The sequence below is a fragment of the Lutjanus erythropterus genome, chromosome 19 (assembly GCF_056507025.1).
Source record: "Lutjanus erythropterus isolate fLutEry1 chromosome 19, fLutEry1.hap2, whole genome shotgun sequence".
NCBI lineage: Eukaryota > Metazoa > Chordata > Actinopteri > Lutjaniformes > Lutjanidae > Lutjanus > Lutjanus erythropterus.
This window is the reverse complement of record NC_139335.1, coordinates 24,939,153-24,955,116: the sequence shown is the minus strand read 5'-3', so window position 1 is coordinate 24,955,116 and position 15,964 is coordinate 24,939,153. Positions and strand designations below refer to the sequence as shown.

The 15,964-nt window shown below is 41.5% G+C and overlaps 1 protein-coding gene across 1 annotated transcript in view; it reads left to right on the top strand.

Moving 5' to 3' along the window:
* The first annotated feature begins 1,354 nt into the window (after window positions 1–1,354).
* Window positions 1,355–15,964, top strand: part of grin2aa (glutamate receptor, ionotropic, N-methyl D-aspartate 2A, a) — a 207,380-nt gene continuing 192,770 nt past the window's right edge. The window contains exons 1-2 of the mRNA XM_084743664.1: window positions 1,355–1,869; window positions 15,431–15,934. Of these exons, the coding sequence (XP_084599790.1) occupies window positions 15,434–15,934 (501 nt within the window). The 5' untranslated portion in view covers window positions 1,355–1,869; window positions 15,431–15,433. The remainder of the gene's footprint in view (window positions 1,870–15,430; window positions 15,935–15,964) is intronic.

Below are 15,964 nucleotides of genomic sequence, written 5' to 3'. Positions count from 1 at the left end.
GCCATAGACAGAATATCAAAAAGGTTGAAATCGTATTTAATATACAACCCTCCCTCCTTACCAGTCCTGAGGAAGCCCAGGCGGGCTGCAGGAAAACTGCAGGAGCTCAAGACAAGTACAACATTGTAATTTGAGAATAACTAGTGATGAGTCCTGCACTGTAAGTTGATCTGCTGTTTATGACTTTCTTTCAACGTAAAGCTAAAGTTATCCTGAAAACAAAAGCCAGGTGCTCTGAAAATACACACTCTAGGGTTCAGTGACTGCCAGACTCCATTAACATATTTCTCAATTTAAGTGTTATAAACATCTACTCCTAAAAGATTATTCAGGATTCATACGACTCATAAACAGACACTTACTCATTTGGCAAACATCCGTCATTAATTTTAACTCTAGTTAACATGAAATAAGCAAACAATAACACAAGTTATGGGTTGGAATATGCTACTGTGGCTGTAGCATCACAGAAGTGAGTATTTCAACTTAGCATGTCTCCTTACTCTCTGACATGGCCATTATCATGCTCATTTTATGATTTGTTACAGTAAATATATTTTAGATTCCTCCTTTACAGAAAAGTTATAAAAATGTTTGTGTATGCCATCAACTATAGATCTTTCAAAGAAAACTGGAATCAGACTTTTAAAAACTCTGAAATTGCTATTGGTGCATCTCTGTTTAAACTGTTTAAATAGTTAAAACTGCTGTGAATGTGAAAAATGAAGCTACTGTAAGGGTAAACAAAACTGCTGTACAAAGATTGCAACTCTGTGTGTGTGTGCATCAGTGTTCCCACTTTTTTAACTCACTGTTGGTGCTGGGTGAAGGTGGAACAATTGACTTTCATCGGGGGTTTATAAATATTGTATTTTTCGTTGCACCACTGGTCGCTGTATATTTTTATATCTGCTCTGTTGTGCTCCAGTTTTCCGGGTGGATTGACTGTATTAAATCCCGAAAGGCATGAATGAAGGGAGACAGTTTTTTTTGGGAGAGGGGGAGGTTTATTCAAAGAAGAATGGAGATGCTGAAATGTCTGAGGAAGGAGGGCAAAAATTGTTGTCTGAATCATTTGTGATTTAGCCCAACTCCGCCTGTATTAGTGTCTCTTTGACTGAGCCACTTCCTGAAGGAGCTTTAGCGCAGAGAGCAGCAGAGAGAGGGGGAGAGAACGACAGACCGACAGTCCGTCCATCCATCCAGCTGCCCCTGCCTCTGCAGAAGCGCGCAGGCATACACACGCACACACATAGACAAGGCGCCAAATCACACGCACGCGTGCGCATCCAGCGCTCTCACATACACGTGCACGACGAGAGGAAGAGGGAGAGAGAGAGAGAGAGACGTTGGGAGCGTGTCCCATGCACGCTTTGCAGGCTGCCGGAGCCTCTACTGTAGTAGTCAATGTGCCTGTGCGTCTATGTGTGCGTCCGGCGGCTGCTCACCTGCCTCCTCCTCCTCCTCCTCCTCTCCTCTCCTCGCCCGGGACAGGAATAACGGGATACCGGGAGCTGTAATCACACAGAGGCAGGTCTGAGCCCCCACAATGCGCGGGGCCAGCAGAGATTGCAGTGGAGAAGCAGCGGCAGGCGCACACACAATGAAGATTGGATTACAACAACAGTGATTTTATTCGCAGCTGCGCGCCTGTGAAGTGTTAAAAACGGGGGATTTCATTCAGTTTTTTTTTTTTTTTGGACACGGTGGGAATAATTCATCGTCAGAGCTTCGGTGATTTTTTTTTTCTTTCTCCTGTTGTGCAGTGTTTGTGAGTGTGATCACCATCCGAGGCTGCATGAGGAGAGAGGGGACTGTTGCAATGTCATCTCGCACCACTGTTTTGGAGCTCTGTGGAAGGGAGATGCTGTAAGTACTTTGCTGCAATTTTGCTTCTGATTTTGGCTTGTGGTGATCGTGCACCGTCTCTGTCTGTCTCTGCTCCCTCCGCGGGCGCCGTGCGGGTTTTTTTTTTTTTTTTTTTTTTTACCCACAGGCGTCCGTCATCCAAAGTGCGGCACCCACACCACGGAGAGCACAGCTGTCCCTAAAACACGACCAACTGGGGTTTAAATGATACGAGGCAGGCAGTGCAAGACACAAACAAACAAAGAAACAAACAAAAATCCTGCTCTCTTCTCTCAGCTCTTACGTCAATAATTTCCTCATAATTCATATCGCTGGCGCAGTGAGCGGAGCGCAGGCTGCTTCAAAGCGCATCTGTATACACTATCTCTGACCCGGCCAAAAAAAATAAGCTCAACACGTTTAGTAGCTTGCAATAAAATCCCGCACACCCATAAACTGAGTGTACAGATGAAATTGAAACAAACCTCCTGTGGCAGTTGGGCACATGCACCCAAAAAAACCCCTCCAGTTATCACACAGGATGGTGAAGCCGGTTTAACCAAAAGAAGACGAGTTTAACGCAGCGCACAAAATACAAGATGGGTGTGCTTTCTGGTGTTCTTTTACCCAGAGGTTGGAGAACACATTGCGGGGTTTTTGGTCGCACCACTGGTTTGGCACAACTTCCAGCTCCTCTCCATCCCACACCAGGACGAAGCGCCAGCGTTACGTGAGGGAGATCTCTGAGAAAAAGAAAAAAAAAACACGTCGCGTATTTTAATTTCATGAGTTAAAATTAGACTTTCAGAGCCAGATCTTTGCGTCTGTGCCCTCTCCAGAAACGTGACTGAAAGTGAAAAACGGGCTTTGCCCTATAAAACAATCTTTCACTATGTAAGGAGCGTCTCGGCCAAGAGTAGAGGAAGCAGGCCTGCGTCGTACCAGTTGGGGGCGCACTTGTATTGTGTTGCTTCCATTGAACTTAATGGGGGGATCCAAATGAATTTACATCTCCTCTCACCCCCTCTCCCCTCTCCCCTGTTCTCGGGATTCAGTCACGTTGTTGAAGCGCAGTTCTCCTATCACAGACAAGCTCTCTCTCCCTCTCTGTATGTAAAGGCGCCAGCTGCAGCACATGGAGGGGCAATCCATATTTTTTTGACGGCAAAAGGAAATAATGTATTAACCCACTACCTCCCCACATGTAGACTGACGCCCTTCTGTAAATTATAATAATTTCCCTCTATGCTTTTCCTGCTTTTGCCATTCAGCAAGAGTGTGTGCGTGCATTTCAAAAAGGTGGTTTATTACTGTTTAATAGCATAATATGCAACATTTTCCTAAAAAGAAAGTATAGACACATATAAACAGAACCCCCCAAACCATCACTTATTACCCAGTAGAAGTGTGTGATGGTTATATCTGCAGAAATGTGGTCCTCTCCCTGGATTTCCTCATATTTTTCATTATTTTGCTGTGCTCTGGATGCTTTACCAACCCAAAACGCGTGTATCTGACGTCCTGGTGTGTGTACAAACAGCTCAGACAAATCCTGCTGATTCTCCTTTCAAGTATTGTTGCATTCATTATTGCCAATTATAGCACAGGCAAGAGAGAAGAGTGTAAGAAGAAAGTAAGTGAAACTGTGTGTGTGTGTGAGACAGATGGATGTGATTGATTTTTAATCCACCTTTATTTACATATAGATGAAGACACTGTTAACAAATCTCAGCTCTTAAGTTCAGTCAGATGCTTCTAAAAAATGCACAGGGTTAAAATCAAGTCGCACATCAAGTGGTGAGCAGACCGCTCCTGCAAAGCAGCGCCTCTGTGCTTCAAATTCATCAGCATTGTTCATGGCTGAATAAAATCTGAAATCACCCCTGACTCCGGCCTCCAGAGGTGTCTTCAGAGAAAAGATTCCCTTTCCTGTCAGGCAAAGCCAGAAATGCAGCAAAGCAGCACAGACAGATTGCAAATAACCTGCCAACCTACGTCTAACCACCCTGATGACAACATGTAATAGGTTTGTGTTATAACAACCATTAATTTCTTTTTCTTTAAAGGAGCAATATATGACAATTGCACATCCAGAAATTACTTCACTTTAAATGCCATTTTCCTTCATATACTACTGGCAACGTAGATGCATTCGCACATCATGCCATTAATGAAGCAACTTGAAATTCAGAAGAAGAGACAACAGTCTAATATGGGCCTCCTGCATGTTAATGAAGCAGAAACTGACTGATGCAATTAGCACTAAAAGAACTGAAAACAAATGAATGAGGACAGATACTTTAGCACAGGGTGTAATCTTCCAGAGTAGCAGGGAAGCATAGGTGTGTGTTGGGCATCAGGTGCAGAGACAAAGAGAAACACTGTTCACACCCATTATATAAGAGAACAGTCGTGGTCTTTCTTTGTCAGTCTCTCTCTCTCTCTCTCTCACTCTCTCTCTTTCTCACACACACACACACACAAAGGGTTTGTAGGGAGCTAAAGAGGTATGTGCAGTGGGCAGACAACATGTTGAAGCCTGAGTGGTAACAGACGATTACTTCCACTGGGCTTCTCATGGGTGCTCATGCACACGTCAGGGCACACAGAGCAGATGGCTGGGGCCTGGGAGAGAGACAGAAAGAGGGAATGGCTGGGAGAAAACGGATAGAGGAATGAGCTGACAAAGGAGAAGAATGTCCGAAGAGATGGCGAACAATTGCTGGGTTACTTCAAGGGGCACTCCAACAAAGTCTGGGGGAACTTGTGATCAAAATGAAGCACAGGAGTTTGAGATATCCCAACTTTAATACTTTCAAGATTAAGCTCCAAAAACGCCAAATCCTTAACTTTCCATAATGAATTGTGATAGCGAATTTTGTTCCCTGACTGATGAATGCTCCTATCTTTCAAAAGTAACTATCCTCCTCCTCCAGATTCACCAAACACAAGTTACACAAAGACATTATATAGTTCTTTTCACAGATTGTGTTGTACAGAATCTTTCATTTTGCCAAAATAATAAGAGCCACACATGCTTTCCTTCTGAACTACGCTCTCCACAGACCGACTGCCAGTCAGAGAGTGTCAGTGCCTCTGTGATGTCATTCCTTGGACTTTATGATGCTGATTTGCTCTTGATGTGGCTTACTTTCTGTGGGTGGCACCCTTTCAGCCAAGGTGCCTACTGCTGCTCGTGCTAAATCGATTTCTGTGTTTTGCACAAACCAAAATAAGTTGCAGATGGTGGAAAATGCGTCACCTTCTGTACAATGAAAGATTTCCCCCACAAAGACTAATGAGACTGAGAATGAGAGCAGGGCATGCAAACGCTTTCAATTGTGTAACTTAGGGAATTAAAAGATAGAATAAAACGACAACGACTCAAAACTGTCTGGCACCCTTTAAAAAAATCCCTCTGAACAACCGTGTTACTTTGTATGCAGCGGTCTGTGGATGATTCCTAACTTCAGCAGCACATTTGCATTCATACAATTTCTTTTTCTTGGTGTCAGTTTTCTTCGAATGGCAGAATGTCATTTTAGAATGAAACTCTTGAAATAGAAAAGGATGGAAAGACGCAGAACCTGAGGAATGAAACTGGAGAGAGGGAGAATGATGGCAGAGAGGGGACATTTTGGGGGACAGATGAATGAATGAAGAAATGAGTTGTTTGAGAATTAGTCTTTGTATAACTGGGCAGACACAGCGGTGAGGCGGTAGAGCAGAGGCAGGAAGAGACTGATGAACCAAAACCAGTGAAAGAAGGAAGAGGCTTGAGGCTTGATGCTCAAGTATGGAGAAAAAGGGCCATGCCCGCGTGGCTTAGGGGTTAAGTCCATGGATCTCAGTATTTATGGTATAAATCAGGCAGGGGACATTTGCGCATCTCTGTCACCCTTATTTTCTATTACTGACAGGTAAAAGGCACTGAAACAGAGAAAGAGAGGTCAGTTCTAGGAGAGGAGCGATTGAAACAGCTGGCTAAAGTTTACAAAGGTCAGCAAACAGATTGACAATTAAAGAAAGTCAACTAAAACTTAAGGTATCCACAATTAGACAAAGACACCACATAACTGTGGTTGACAAAATTGTTCCTCTACAGGCAGATGAAGGTCTGAGGAACAGCTGAGAATGTGACCCACATGTGACTGTTTATCATTTAAACACCATTAATATGCCAATATTTTCCCGAAGAGGTTTCAACACAATTTTAAGATTGAAGAGTTGTATTGTCATCGTACAAGCAGAATGAAATTGCAGTTTTATTTAGGCCTCACACATTTACAAAGCATAAATAAGACAGGAGTGAGATCTAACATTAGAGATTGAAAAAAAGTGAATCTAAGTGTTATATAAGTAAGATTTTGAGACCCGGCTGCATGGATTTGGTCCTTTTGAGCTGTAAGAGCATCACAGTGAAGTCTGCAGCTGACGGTGGGTGATACAGCCTGGCAGGCTCCCAAAGGCTCCCACACCAAACCTAAATAAAAAAACAATTTCTTTATGGTGGGCAACATGACAATGCACAAAGACCTTGAACACTGTTGTCTAATATCTTATATTTATGTAACATTTACCTTCACTGCAGCCAATGACGCCGAGTACTAAACTAACCCCTGACCAAATGAAAAGTAAAACAGTATGTGTCCAGTTTCAGTCCATGGAGGATTCAGGCTCCATTAGTGTATTCATGAACAGTTGTCAACTTTTCAGTGGAAACGTATCATCTGTCAGCATAAGCTGAAGTGGAGCAACATGGTGGAAAAAACAAACAATAGAAAGACTGAGAAAAGAAAAGTGAGGAAATGAGAGGGAATGAAATGGCAGCAGGGGGGATTACCACGAGGCAAAGGTTGACAATTGCCTTAGGCCCCAAGCTGCCAAGGGCACAATAAAACACCTGATAAAACTCGAATTAAAACTAGAATTTTTTAAATCTTTTCTCTAATTAATTATGTCTCTCTGAAAATTCACTATAAGGGCACACACTAAATTGGCAAAATGCTCATTTGTCTCAGGGTATTCCCACTGACTTGGTCTGTTCCATGGTCTTACGTCGCATCTGCAGAAATGATTCAGAAAGACGTTAGCCAGCAAATGACTCGATGTGGTGTGCAGACAATACCCACCTCATCTACAGCTACTTCATGCTGCTGCCGTTTGGCAACAGATACAGAAGTATCCACTGGCTTACCCACCAGACATCTTTCCTGAAGTCGAGAGACTCCTCAATTCATCCTCCACACTCCACTGTAAATAATCCCTTATTTATTCAAGGATTGAAAATGGGGAAGAACAAGTGATGTAGAGGGCTTCATGTCTGTGTTTGCTCGAAGCCCCAAAATGACTAAATCTGCCCCGGGATGGCAGATGTAGAGGTGTGGCTGTGAGACTCAATATACACAGTACCTTAAGGCCTGAAAACCTTGGAGAGATTATGAGAGCTCATGGTGGAGTATGGAGTTTGTAAAGTAGAATTCAATGCAGTGGAAGAGACAGAAGGTTGATAGCAGTGTGAAAGATGAAGGGGAGGATGGACGGATGAGTTAACAGATGAATGGGTGATGAATGAATGTAGAGTAATGGAGCAGCCAATGTGGGATGGAAAAAAAAAAAACATACAATATTAAGTGTAGTCTTTCACAAACCAGAAAGTATGCACACACATGCGTCTTCTGGGCCGTGGCATCGTAAAACATACACTCATCATCCTCGGTATCAACCATTCTGAGCCCAGACCCTGTAAATAAATCATATCCATAGAGTGTGTTCAGTATGTTAATCTAATTTTAATGCCATTTAGCAGGATAGAAGGAAGAACGAATGTGACCACAGCGGTAAATGTAATCATATTAATCATCATGTAAAGATAATGCAACTGAATTATTGATGCATGTGAAAGCTAGTTGTGTGTGCATGAGCATCATGGACTTTGTGGTGGTGAAGCTTTGTGGGAATTGTGGTAATGGTGTGGCAAGATGGAGATTTCACTGCTTGTGTGTGTGTAGAGTGTGTTTCTGATTTTCTGAACAGGAAAAGGAATGATACCTATACAGTTTTTACACTAAAATTAGCTTGTAAATGCAAGTCTTTTAATGTGGCTAAACCTGCTAACAATAGGCATCTGACCCCTTTCCCTCTTAGATGAGTTTTCCTTTCTGTTTTTATTTCTGATATGCTCAGAAAGCTTAGACTGAACTAGGGCTGCACAGTCAATCACCGTTTTATCGATGTCACAATATGGCTTTCTGCAATTTTCAAATCACAGGAAGTGCAATATTTGTTAAAGGCAAAACAGAGATGTCCTGTCCTACAAATCAGATTCTACAGACTTAAAAAAACATCATCATTTGGTACAGATTCATGCAGAAAATCACACCATAGTCATTTGAACATGGTTTTTCAATCAAAATGAGAGTATTGATGTAAAAATGATTGCTATCACTGATATCGCACATCATATCGCAATTGCAATATAATAATATCAAAATAATCACACTGAGATATTTTGTCAAAATCGTTAATGTTTGCTCAGGAAAGCAGAGAGAGAGTTTTTTTTTCAATAGTCTGTGTTTTTAGGTCTTAGTTTTTTGTAGCTTCTAACTGAATCTCTTAAGTTTAGTTTCTCTAAACTGAAAAATGTGAAATGCCGTATCAGGTTTGGTGTTTGGTTGGTCCATTCCTGCCTACTTTAGAAACACACTGGTGCAACATGGTGATTTCTGTGGAGAGAACGAAAGGATTTTCATAAGAAAAGCTATTATATAAGAAAATGACAATAATGCATTTTGTGAAAAAAATATGAGAAATCAAATATTTATCCACCATTTTATAAGTGCTAGGTAAAACCACTGCATTATCAGTTAAATACACACCTCCAAGTGGGTGCAAACTGTGCTGCGTCAAACCAAGTCAAGCAAAGCAGTACATGTGAATGAAAAAGATGCAAAAGTTACCTACGGAGGAGACAAGACTTCACTGCCTCTGCCAAAAAGGCGTTAAAATTAATGTGTCCACCCATGTTTACATCACTGCCGGTTGGAACTGGAGCCAGTAAATACCCGTGACGGCTGCAGATTCATTTGACCTGAGAGTGAGTGCCGCTTGTGCCCTTTCTCATTGAAGAGAAAAGCCAGGTTTTAGGGGACTGTATATTGTATCCGAGCCTCTTTTTTCACAGAGAAAGTGATTCTAGACTTTATATGAATGTGCACCTGCACAGAGAGTATCTATGTTTCGTGCCTAGTGTGAGGTAAGAAATGAGTCTGTGTGTGTGTGTGTGTGTGTGTGTGTGTGTGTGAACAATAGCCAATAGTATGGATGTGCCTGCCAAACATCATTTACTGTTGTGGTGCCAAGAAACGGTAGCCTTTGTGTGACGACAAACTGCCCCAATCCGATTTGGCTGGGGATGCTCCCTCTCTTTTGCTCTCTCTCCTCTTCTTTTTTTCTTCTATGCCTGCGTCTCTTTCTCAGTATACTCAGTATACTACTTTTTCCCCTGCATTGCATTTCCTTCATCTGCCTGTATTTCCTCCTCTTATGACCATTTTCTCTGCCCAAAATTCCCCCTTGATGCTGCAGAGTTGAGATAGGTCAAAAAGAGAAAAAACACTCTTTTGTTAGTAAGATTGCCACAGCACCCATTGGAAGTGAAAGATAATCTTGTCAACAATGAACTCGTCTGCTACTATAAATACCATAATACACCAAATTGGTACTAGTTTGACCCTTTTTATAACTCTGACTTTGGCACGCACCATTGCTGTTGTTGCCCACAGTGAAAGATATATGTGTGTTTTCAATAAATATTTTTTTTCTGTGGAGGATGCTGAATGTCCTGAAATGCCCTGATAGCTTTATATCGTCCTCACTTCTTGTATAATAGTTGTGCAAAGAGGAGTATGCAACGTGTAGAAAGTAGGTACTGACAGATAACAATATTTGGAAGGTAAAAACTCTGATATCGATATATCAGCCAAAATTCTTTATAGAGAATGTAATATATAGAATTAATACATAAACTCTAAACTTTCACTGGTATTTTAAATGAATTTTAATGACAAAGACAGAAAAAATATACATAAAATTTTGCCTAAAAACCTAAAAAAAAAAATAGAAAGAATCTGCATTATATTCTGTTAAAATAAAAAAGCTTTCATATTGGAATGTATCTGACAACATACACACCAATATCAATATAGACCTATATAGCTGTGATAGGCTGATATTGGGCCAATAATATCAGATGGCCGATATATCGCTCGGGCTTTAGTAGAAAGAAATCTTTCCCCAAATCCCTGTATAAACAGTACATAATGTGTACAGTACCTATGGAAGCATTTATGTAACAGTATTATGCAGCTCCTCTGCTCAGATTTTCCAGACAGTGTGGGCTCTCCTGTAACCTCTAGAAACTGCTGCTGATGAAAAGCATTTTAACGGCTTGATGGTCCAACTGATACTGGGATATTAATAATAAAATGTAATATATAAAATGATGACAGCAGAGACAGCAGAATGGCCCAGTAATTATGAAGAAAGCCTGAGTTTAATTCCACTTGACAGCAAGAGCCCACCCTGCTCGTATGTTCTTGAGCAAGACCTGAGAGGGGAACCAGCAACATGGGTGCTGTTGTGTGGCTAAGAACATGTAAAAGATTGGAAATGTTTGATTAGACTGTGGTTATATTCTCAGTTTTTAAACGACCATTGTGGTGGTATCTAGCAACAAGTTTTCAGGTTGCAAAAACTTTGCCTCACCCTCCCCTTCCAAGTGTCTGGGAGAAATTCTTGCAAAATGTGAAAGGCCGTCTCTAGATTCAGTGCTTGGCTGGTCTGTTCTGAGCTGTTGTAGAAACAATTTTTAGATGATCATGCATTTATGAAAATATACTTAAGAATAGGAAGGTGAAGGTATGGATTTTTTTTGACTGCTGTAAAGCAACATATTCCCACAGGATGGCGGTTTACGGTGTGAGTAACCAAACAATTGCGTTTTATTGGACTTTCATAAATGTAGTATTGCTCATTTAAGGAATAGGGCAGTTCGTAAGTTTGTGTGACCAAATGGCTGCTAGTGCTGCTCAAAGCAGAGCGGAAACTTAAATTTAGCATCTTAAATTAACAGTAAGTTGTCAGTTTGGTAGTTAATGTACATCACAGGTTATTGTGTCAGTTAATTAACACTGCAGCCTTTCAAAACCAAGAAGAGTCAGTAAACTGAGCAGGAAAGGGTAACATTACCTTTACAACATCAGCTCCAGTGCATTTGTTCCCCTTTCAGAGGCTTTATAATCCAGCCTTGAACTGCAGCCTCTTTTCTGGAGATGTATTAAAGCAAATATATAATGATAAATCCAACACTGAATGTGTTCTGTATAATTTACCCATTTTTCTGTCTTAAAAACTGTTGTTGTTGTTGTTGTTGTTGTTAGCATGTTGTTTGCCGTCCACTGGCAATACCAAGTTGCCTTGGGTCGACCAATTAGAGGCTGTGTTCCTGACTTGTATGTGACAGCACTGATCCTTAGGTGTAACTAGATGTCAACCCGAGATTGACCCTTCAAAATAAAACTTGCGGTCATGATGGTAATGGGTTCAACTCTGTTATCATCACAGCTCTACTTATGAATATTATATTAAATTTCTTGCAGCTTCTGAAATAAATCCTTGTAAATCGTACACATTGGGCCTTTAAAGAAATGTCATTGTTCGTCTGAGAAACAAATATCAGTTCTTTAGATTGGTGATACTAATCAAGGTCCAGTTCCATTTAGTGCAGTAGAGCCTTTCAGGTGAGCCATGACCTGAATGGACCAGACCCTTAATTAATATCATTGCTAACACCTGTGTATTTCATGTCAAAATGGCTGCAATGCAAAAGGGCTATTAAGTGATTTCACAGGGTGTCAGGCCGAGCCTTCATGGAATCATACAGCCTTCAGGTGAAGAAGGATGACGACTTCCTGACAGAGACTTGAGGAATCCATTAGGCATTTGTTACCCTGTCTGCAGTGAATGGACCGAGATTTAGATGATTCATCCTCAGGTCTGCTCTAACAGTGTTTATGCTCAGTTGGGCAGTGGGGGACAAGCAGTCCTATGGTTGTTTAAAACACACAGGATGACACAGTGAGCCCACATGCATTATTCAACTCACAATAGAGCCTTCCACCGGAGTCTCAATTTCATTACAGAATCACAAGGTATGACACATCCTAGCCTCCAGAAAATAATCTAAAACCACCATACAAACAGACAATGCAGCTGCAGTTTCTCTCTTTCTTGGGGACAAGCAGGGTAAAACTAATAAAACATATACGAATAAAAAATAATTTTATTACATAACGTTCAAAAAAACTGATTAGGATGCTTATTTAAAAAGCTTATGACAAATGAAATGAAATGAGGAGCTCTGAAGGCCTGCTAAATAGCAGTTGGCAGCCGTAGGTGGCACAAAAAACAGCTTGGAATGAATTGCTTAGCTAAGAAGTAGTATATCTAAAAAAAAAATGGTGCTACTCCCACTAGAATTCATACTAAACAAAAGATTTAGACATTTTCAGTGTGCAATATTATCATTCATGTGTGCAAAAATTAATGGAAAATTGTGTAAAAAAAAAAAGCTTGAAAATGTTCTATCATGCAATTTAAAAGGGGCAGTTAAAGAAATTTGCACCAATAACTACTTACTTGTTCCATGGCTCATGACCTAACTTTGCACCTAATTTGATATGAATCTCTTAATATTTTTTAAGGTGTTTTTCTGACTAAGAGATAAATAGACAAAGCTGCAGGACTGGATGTGCTATGTTCTTGGTGGCTATTAAATCTGCATGAGTCACTCTATTCTGCTGGTGGCTTATGAGAAGACATTGGCTGGCAACATGTGGACGTCTTGCTGTGTTTCTCACGGTGCTGTTTTGTTGCTTATGTTAATGGGAGGGAACACTTTGTAAATGTGACAAGCTTCTTACGATCTTATGATCTCAGTATGGTTTCACCAGTGGCCTGATAAACGACAGCCCCCGTGAATCAATCACGCGCCAACAGGCTCTGCACCGACGCAAAGACACGCTTGTCCTGTCAGTGAATCCATAAATCGTCAGCAGTGCACGTGGACACATTATGTGACCATATGTTTCATGCTCTTCTGATTTTGCTCACGCTCTACTGTTCAGCACACCTGTTCAGATGTCTTACACATGATGATAAACCTACACACACACACACACTCAATATTTTATGCTCTCTGAGCATCGAATGTCCAAGGAGGTCCAGAGAGTGTCATCTCTGTAGGGAAAAGGGTGGTGTGAATTGTGGGAGATGCGGGAGATGCGGGAGATGATGATGTCACTGTGCTCCTCCAATCTGGTTGGTGCAGGGTAACATTACCATTACATGTTATCTTTTATTCACATGTTCACCCTGCACACATTCTCAAAGACACAAACATTTGTTTCAACTGAGGAACCCCCACCCCTCCAACTCTCTGCCCCGCCTCCTGTCAGAGGTCCACAGTGGGATCCCAAACTATTTATAGTCCTCACTGGTTTCTATTAGTCTGTTCTTTCCATCCTTTATGTAATTTGTCTCTCACTTACCTCTGGGATACAAAATGATTTGTGCGTGTCTGACTGCAGTGTCACTGCACTGTGAATTGGACATTTATATAAGAATCCAATAAACACAGGTGAAGAAATGCTCACACTGGTGTCAGCATCATGGGGCAGGTGCAACTGACTTTATGAAACACATTATTTATTTATTTTGCTTTATTCACTGTTCACATCGAGTTTGCTGAGAGGAAATTTTTTATGTTAGTTCCTGCCATACTACTCCAGTATTGTTGTGCTTTACTTAAAAAATCAGTAGGCTATGACTATGGCATACATCAATTCTCTAATTTTATCTAAGTTTTTTAGAGATTTATGCTGTGTCATTTGCTATCAAGTTCATAACAGTGGGGTTAATGCAGTGAGAACATATTGGTTGGCCTCATTTTTGATTCCTGTTCGAAAGGTGTGAATAATTTGTCCAAATTTGAAGAGTCTGTTGTTATGCTAGCAGCTTTGTGAGGCTCTATTTAGGCACAGCAGTGTTTTGGACTAAATATAAATATCAGCATGCTAACATGCTCGCCATGTTCACCATCTGAGTTTGGTGTGTTAGCATGCTAACATTTACAAAGTAGCACTAAACACATAGTATGGCTAGAACTAATGGGATGAACGCGCGTACCAGACAGTCTATCCATAGTTGAGTTTTTTTCAATGAAAAACAAAAACGTAAGCCTCAGGGTGTTGATAAAGGAAAAGCTAAGCAGATGTCCAATAGTTGTTGAGATCTTTCAGTCTGGACAAAAGTGATGGACTGACCAACAGACTCAAAGATCGACAAAGGTATCCCTAGAACAATGCCGCTAGCATTAGTCCGACTCATTGGATGTGCTCTGTTGGTATAAACCTGTTATTGGTCACTCAATTCAGTCAGCACTGCAGCGTCTGCTGTCTGCATTTTCAAAGTCCCCAAGAAACAACAACCCCAAGCTAGCAACCTACATAGTGAAAACAGCAAATTAGCACCTGGGTGGCTAACGGTACAGTTTGCTTTTGAAGTGATGTAGCCATTTTAATACCAGGGTTTATTTCCTGATGTGCAGTTGTTCCACCAAAATAAGTTCCCCCATGGAACTATTTTACAGGGGCTTTGCTGCATCCTTGGCTTAGTGCTGCCCAAGATGATTGTGATCGGTTTTAAAGAAACATAAACAAGCCAGAGCGTTTTTCCTCTTATAGCAGTGTAATAATGTGTAGCCAGACCTTTCTCCCGCACTGAGCACTGTGGAGATAGGTCCGGCTATGCAAGACTACACTAGCATGGAAAAAAGTATAAAATAATACTTTTAGTTGTAACGTATTGCCAGAACCCTTCCTCTCATACTGCAAACTTTAACAAACAAACCTTAAAAACAAGTAACACACCATTGTCTCTTACACATGCATAGATGTACGTAATATTATTGTCCTGCACAACATTGAAAATTTGTGGTATAACTAAATCAACCAACTTCTATTACACCAAAATATAATAGAACCAAAACTATGTTCAGTACAGTCTGTCCATTGCTGTCACTAAAAGCATCTCTATTATAAGCTGTGCGTCAATCTCTGCTGAAGGTTGAGTGGTGAGATATTACACTTGCAAACTGTATAGGTATCTGCCTGTCTCTTCTGAACAACACAGCTTGCTCCTGAATCATCTGATCCTAGCAGTCGTGACCATAAAGTATATACTTGTTAGTCATCTTCTTTCTCTCACCCCTCCGCAACTTTCTCTCAAGGCCATCTCCGTCCCCACAAGGTTTATGTGTTTAATAACATTACTGAGAAGAAGTGGAATAAAAAAGAAAAATCTGACCTGAATGTGTGGGCTTAAAGAGATGTCCATTAACAATTTATCTCCCCTGTCTTTTTCTCTCTGCCATCCTCTTTTCACCCTTATCTCTCCCATCTCCTCTTCTCTTTTTGATCTGTCTTCGTCTCTTCTGTTGTCCCTCATCCTCTCTCCATTGCAGGGGATGAAGTGGTTTGGCAGTATGTCCCTCAGCAGCAAAAGGAGTAAGAGGAGGAGTAGAAGGAGCAGCAGTTGTAGCAGTAGCACCGGTAGTAATAGTGTGCTGCTATCCCTGGCTCTCCTGGTGGCGGTGACCCTGATCGCAGACCCCGCGGCGGCTCAAAAGCAGCGAAGTGGCGGCGCCTCGGAAAAAGTGCCGGTCTTGAACATTGCGGTGATCCTGGGACGCACGCGCTACATCTCAGACCGGGACATCCGGGCGCTGTGGAGCAAGGAGGACCCCATCGACGTCAACGTGGTCACACTGCTGGTCAATGAGACCGACCCAAAGAGCATCATCACCCACATGTGCGACCTGATGTCCGGGACCAAGATCCATGGCGTGGTGTTTGGGGATGGCACCGACCAGGAGGCCATCGCCCAGATTTTGGATTTTATTTCCTCGCAGACGCTCATACCCATCCTGGGCATCCATGGAGGGTCATCCATGATCATGGCTGATAAGGTAAGAAGCAGTGTGTGAAGGATCATGGGT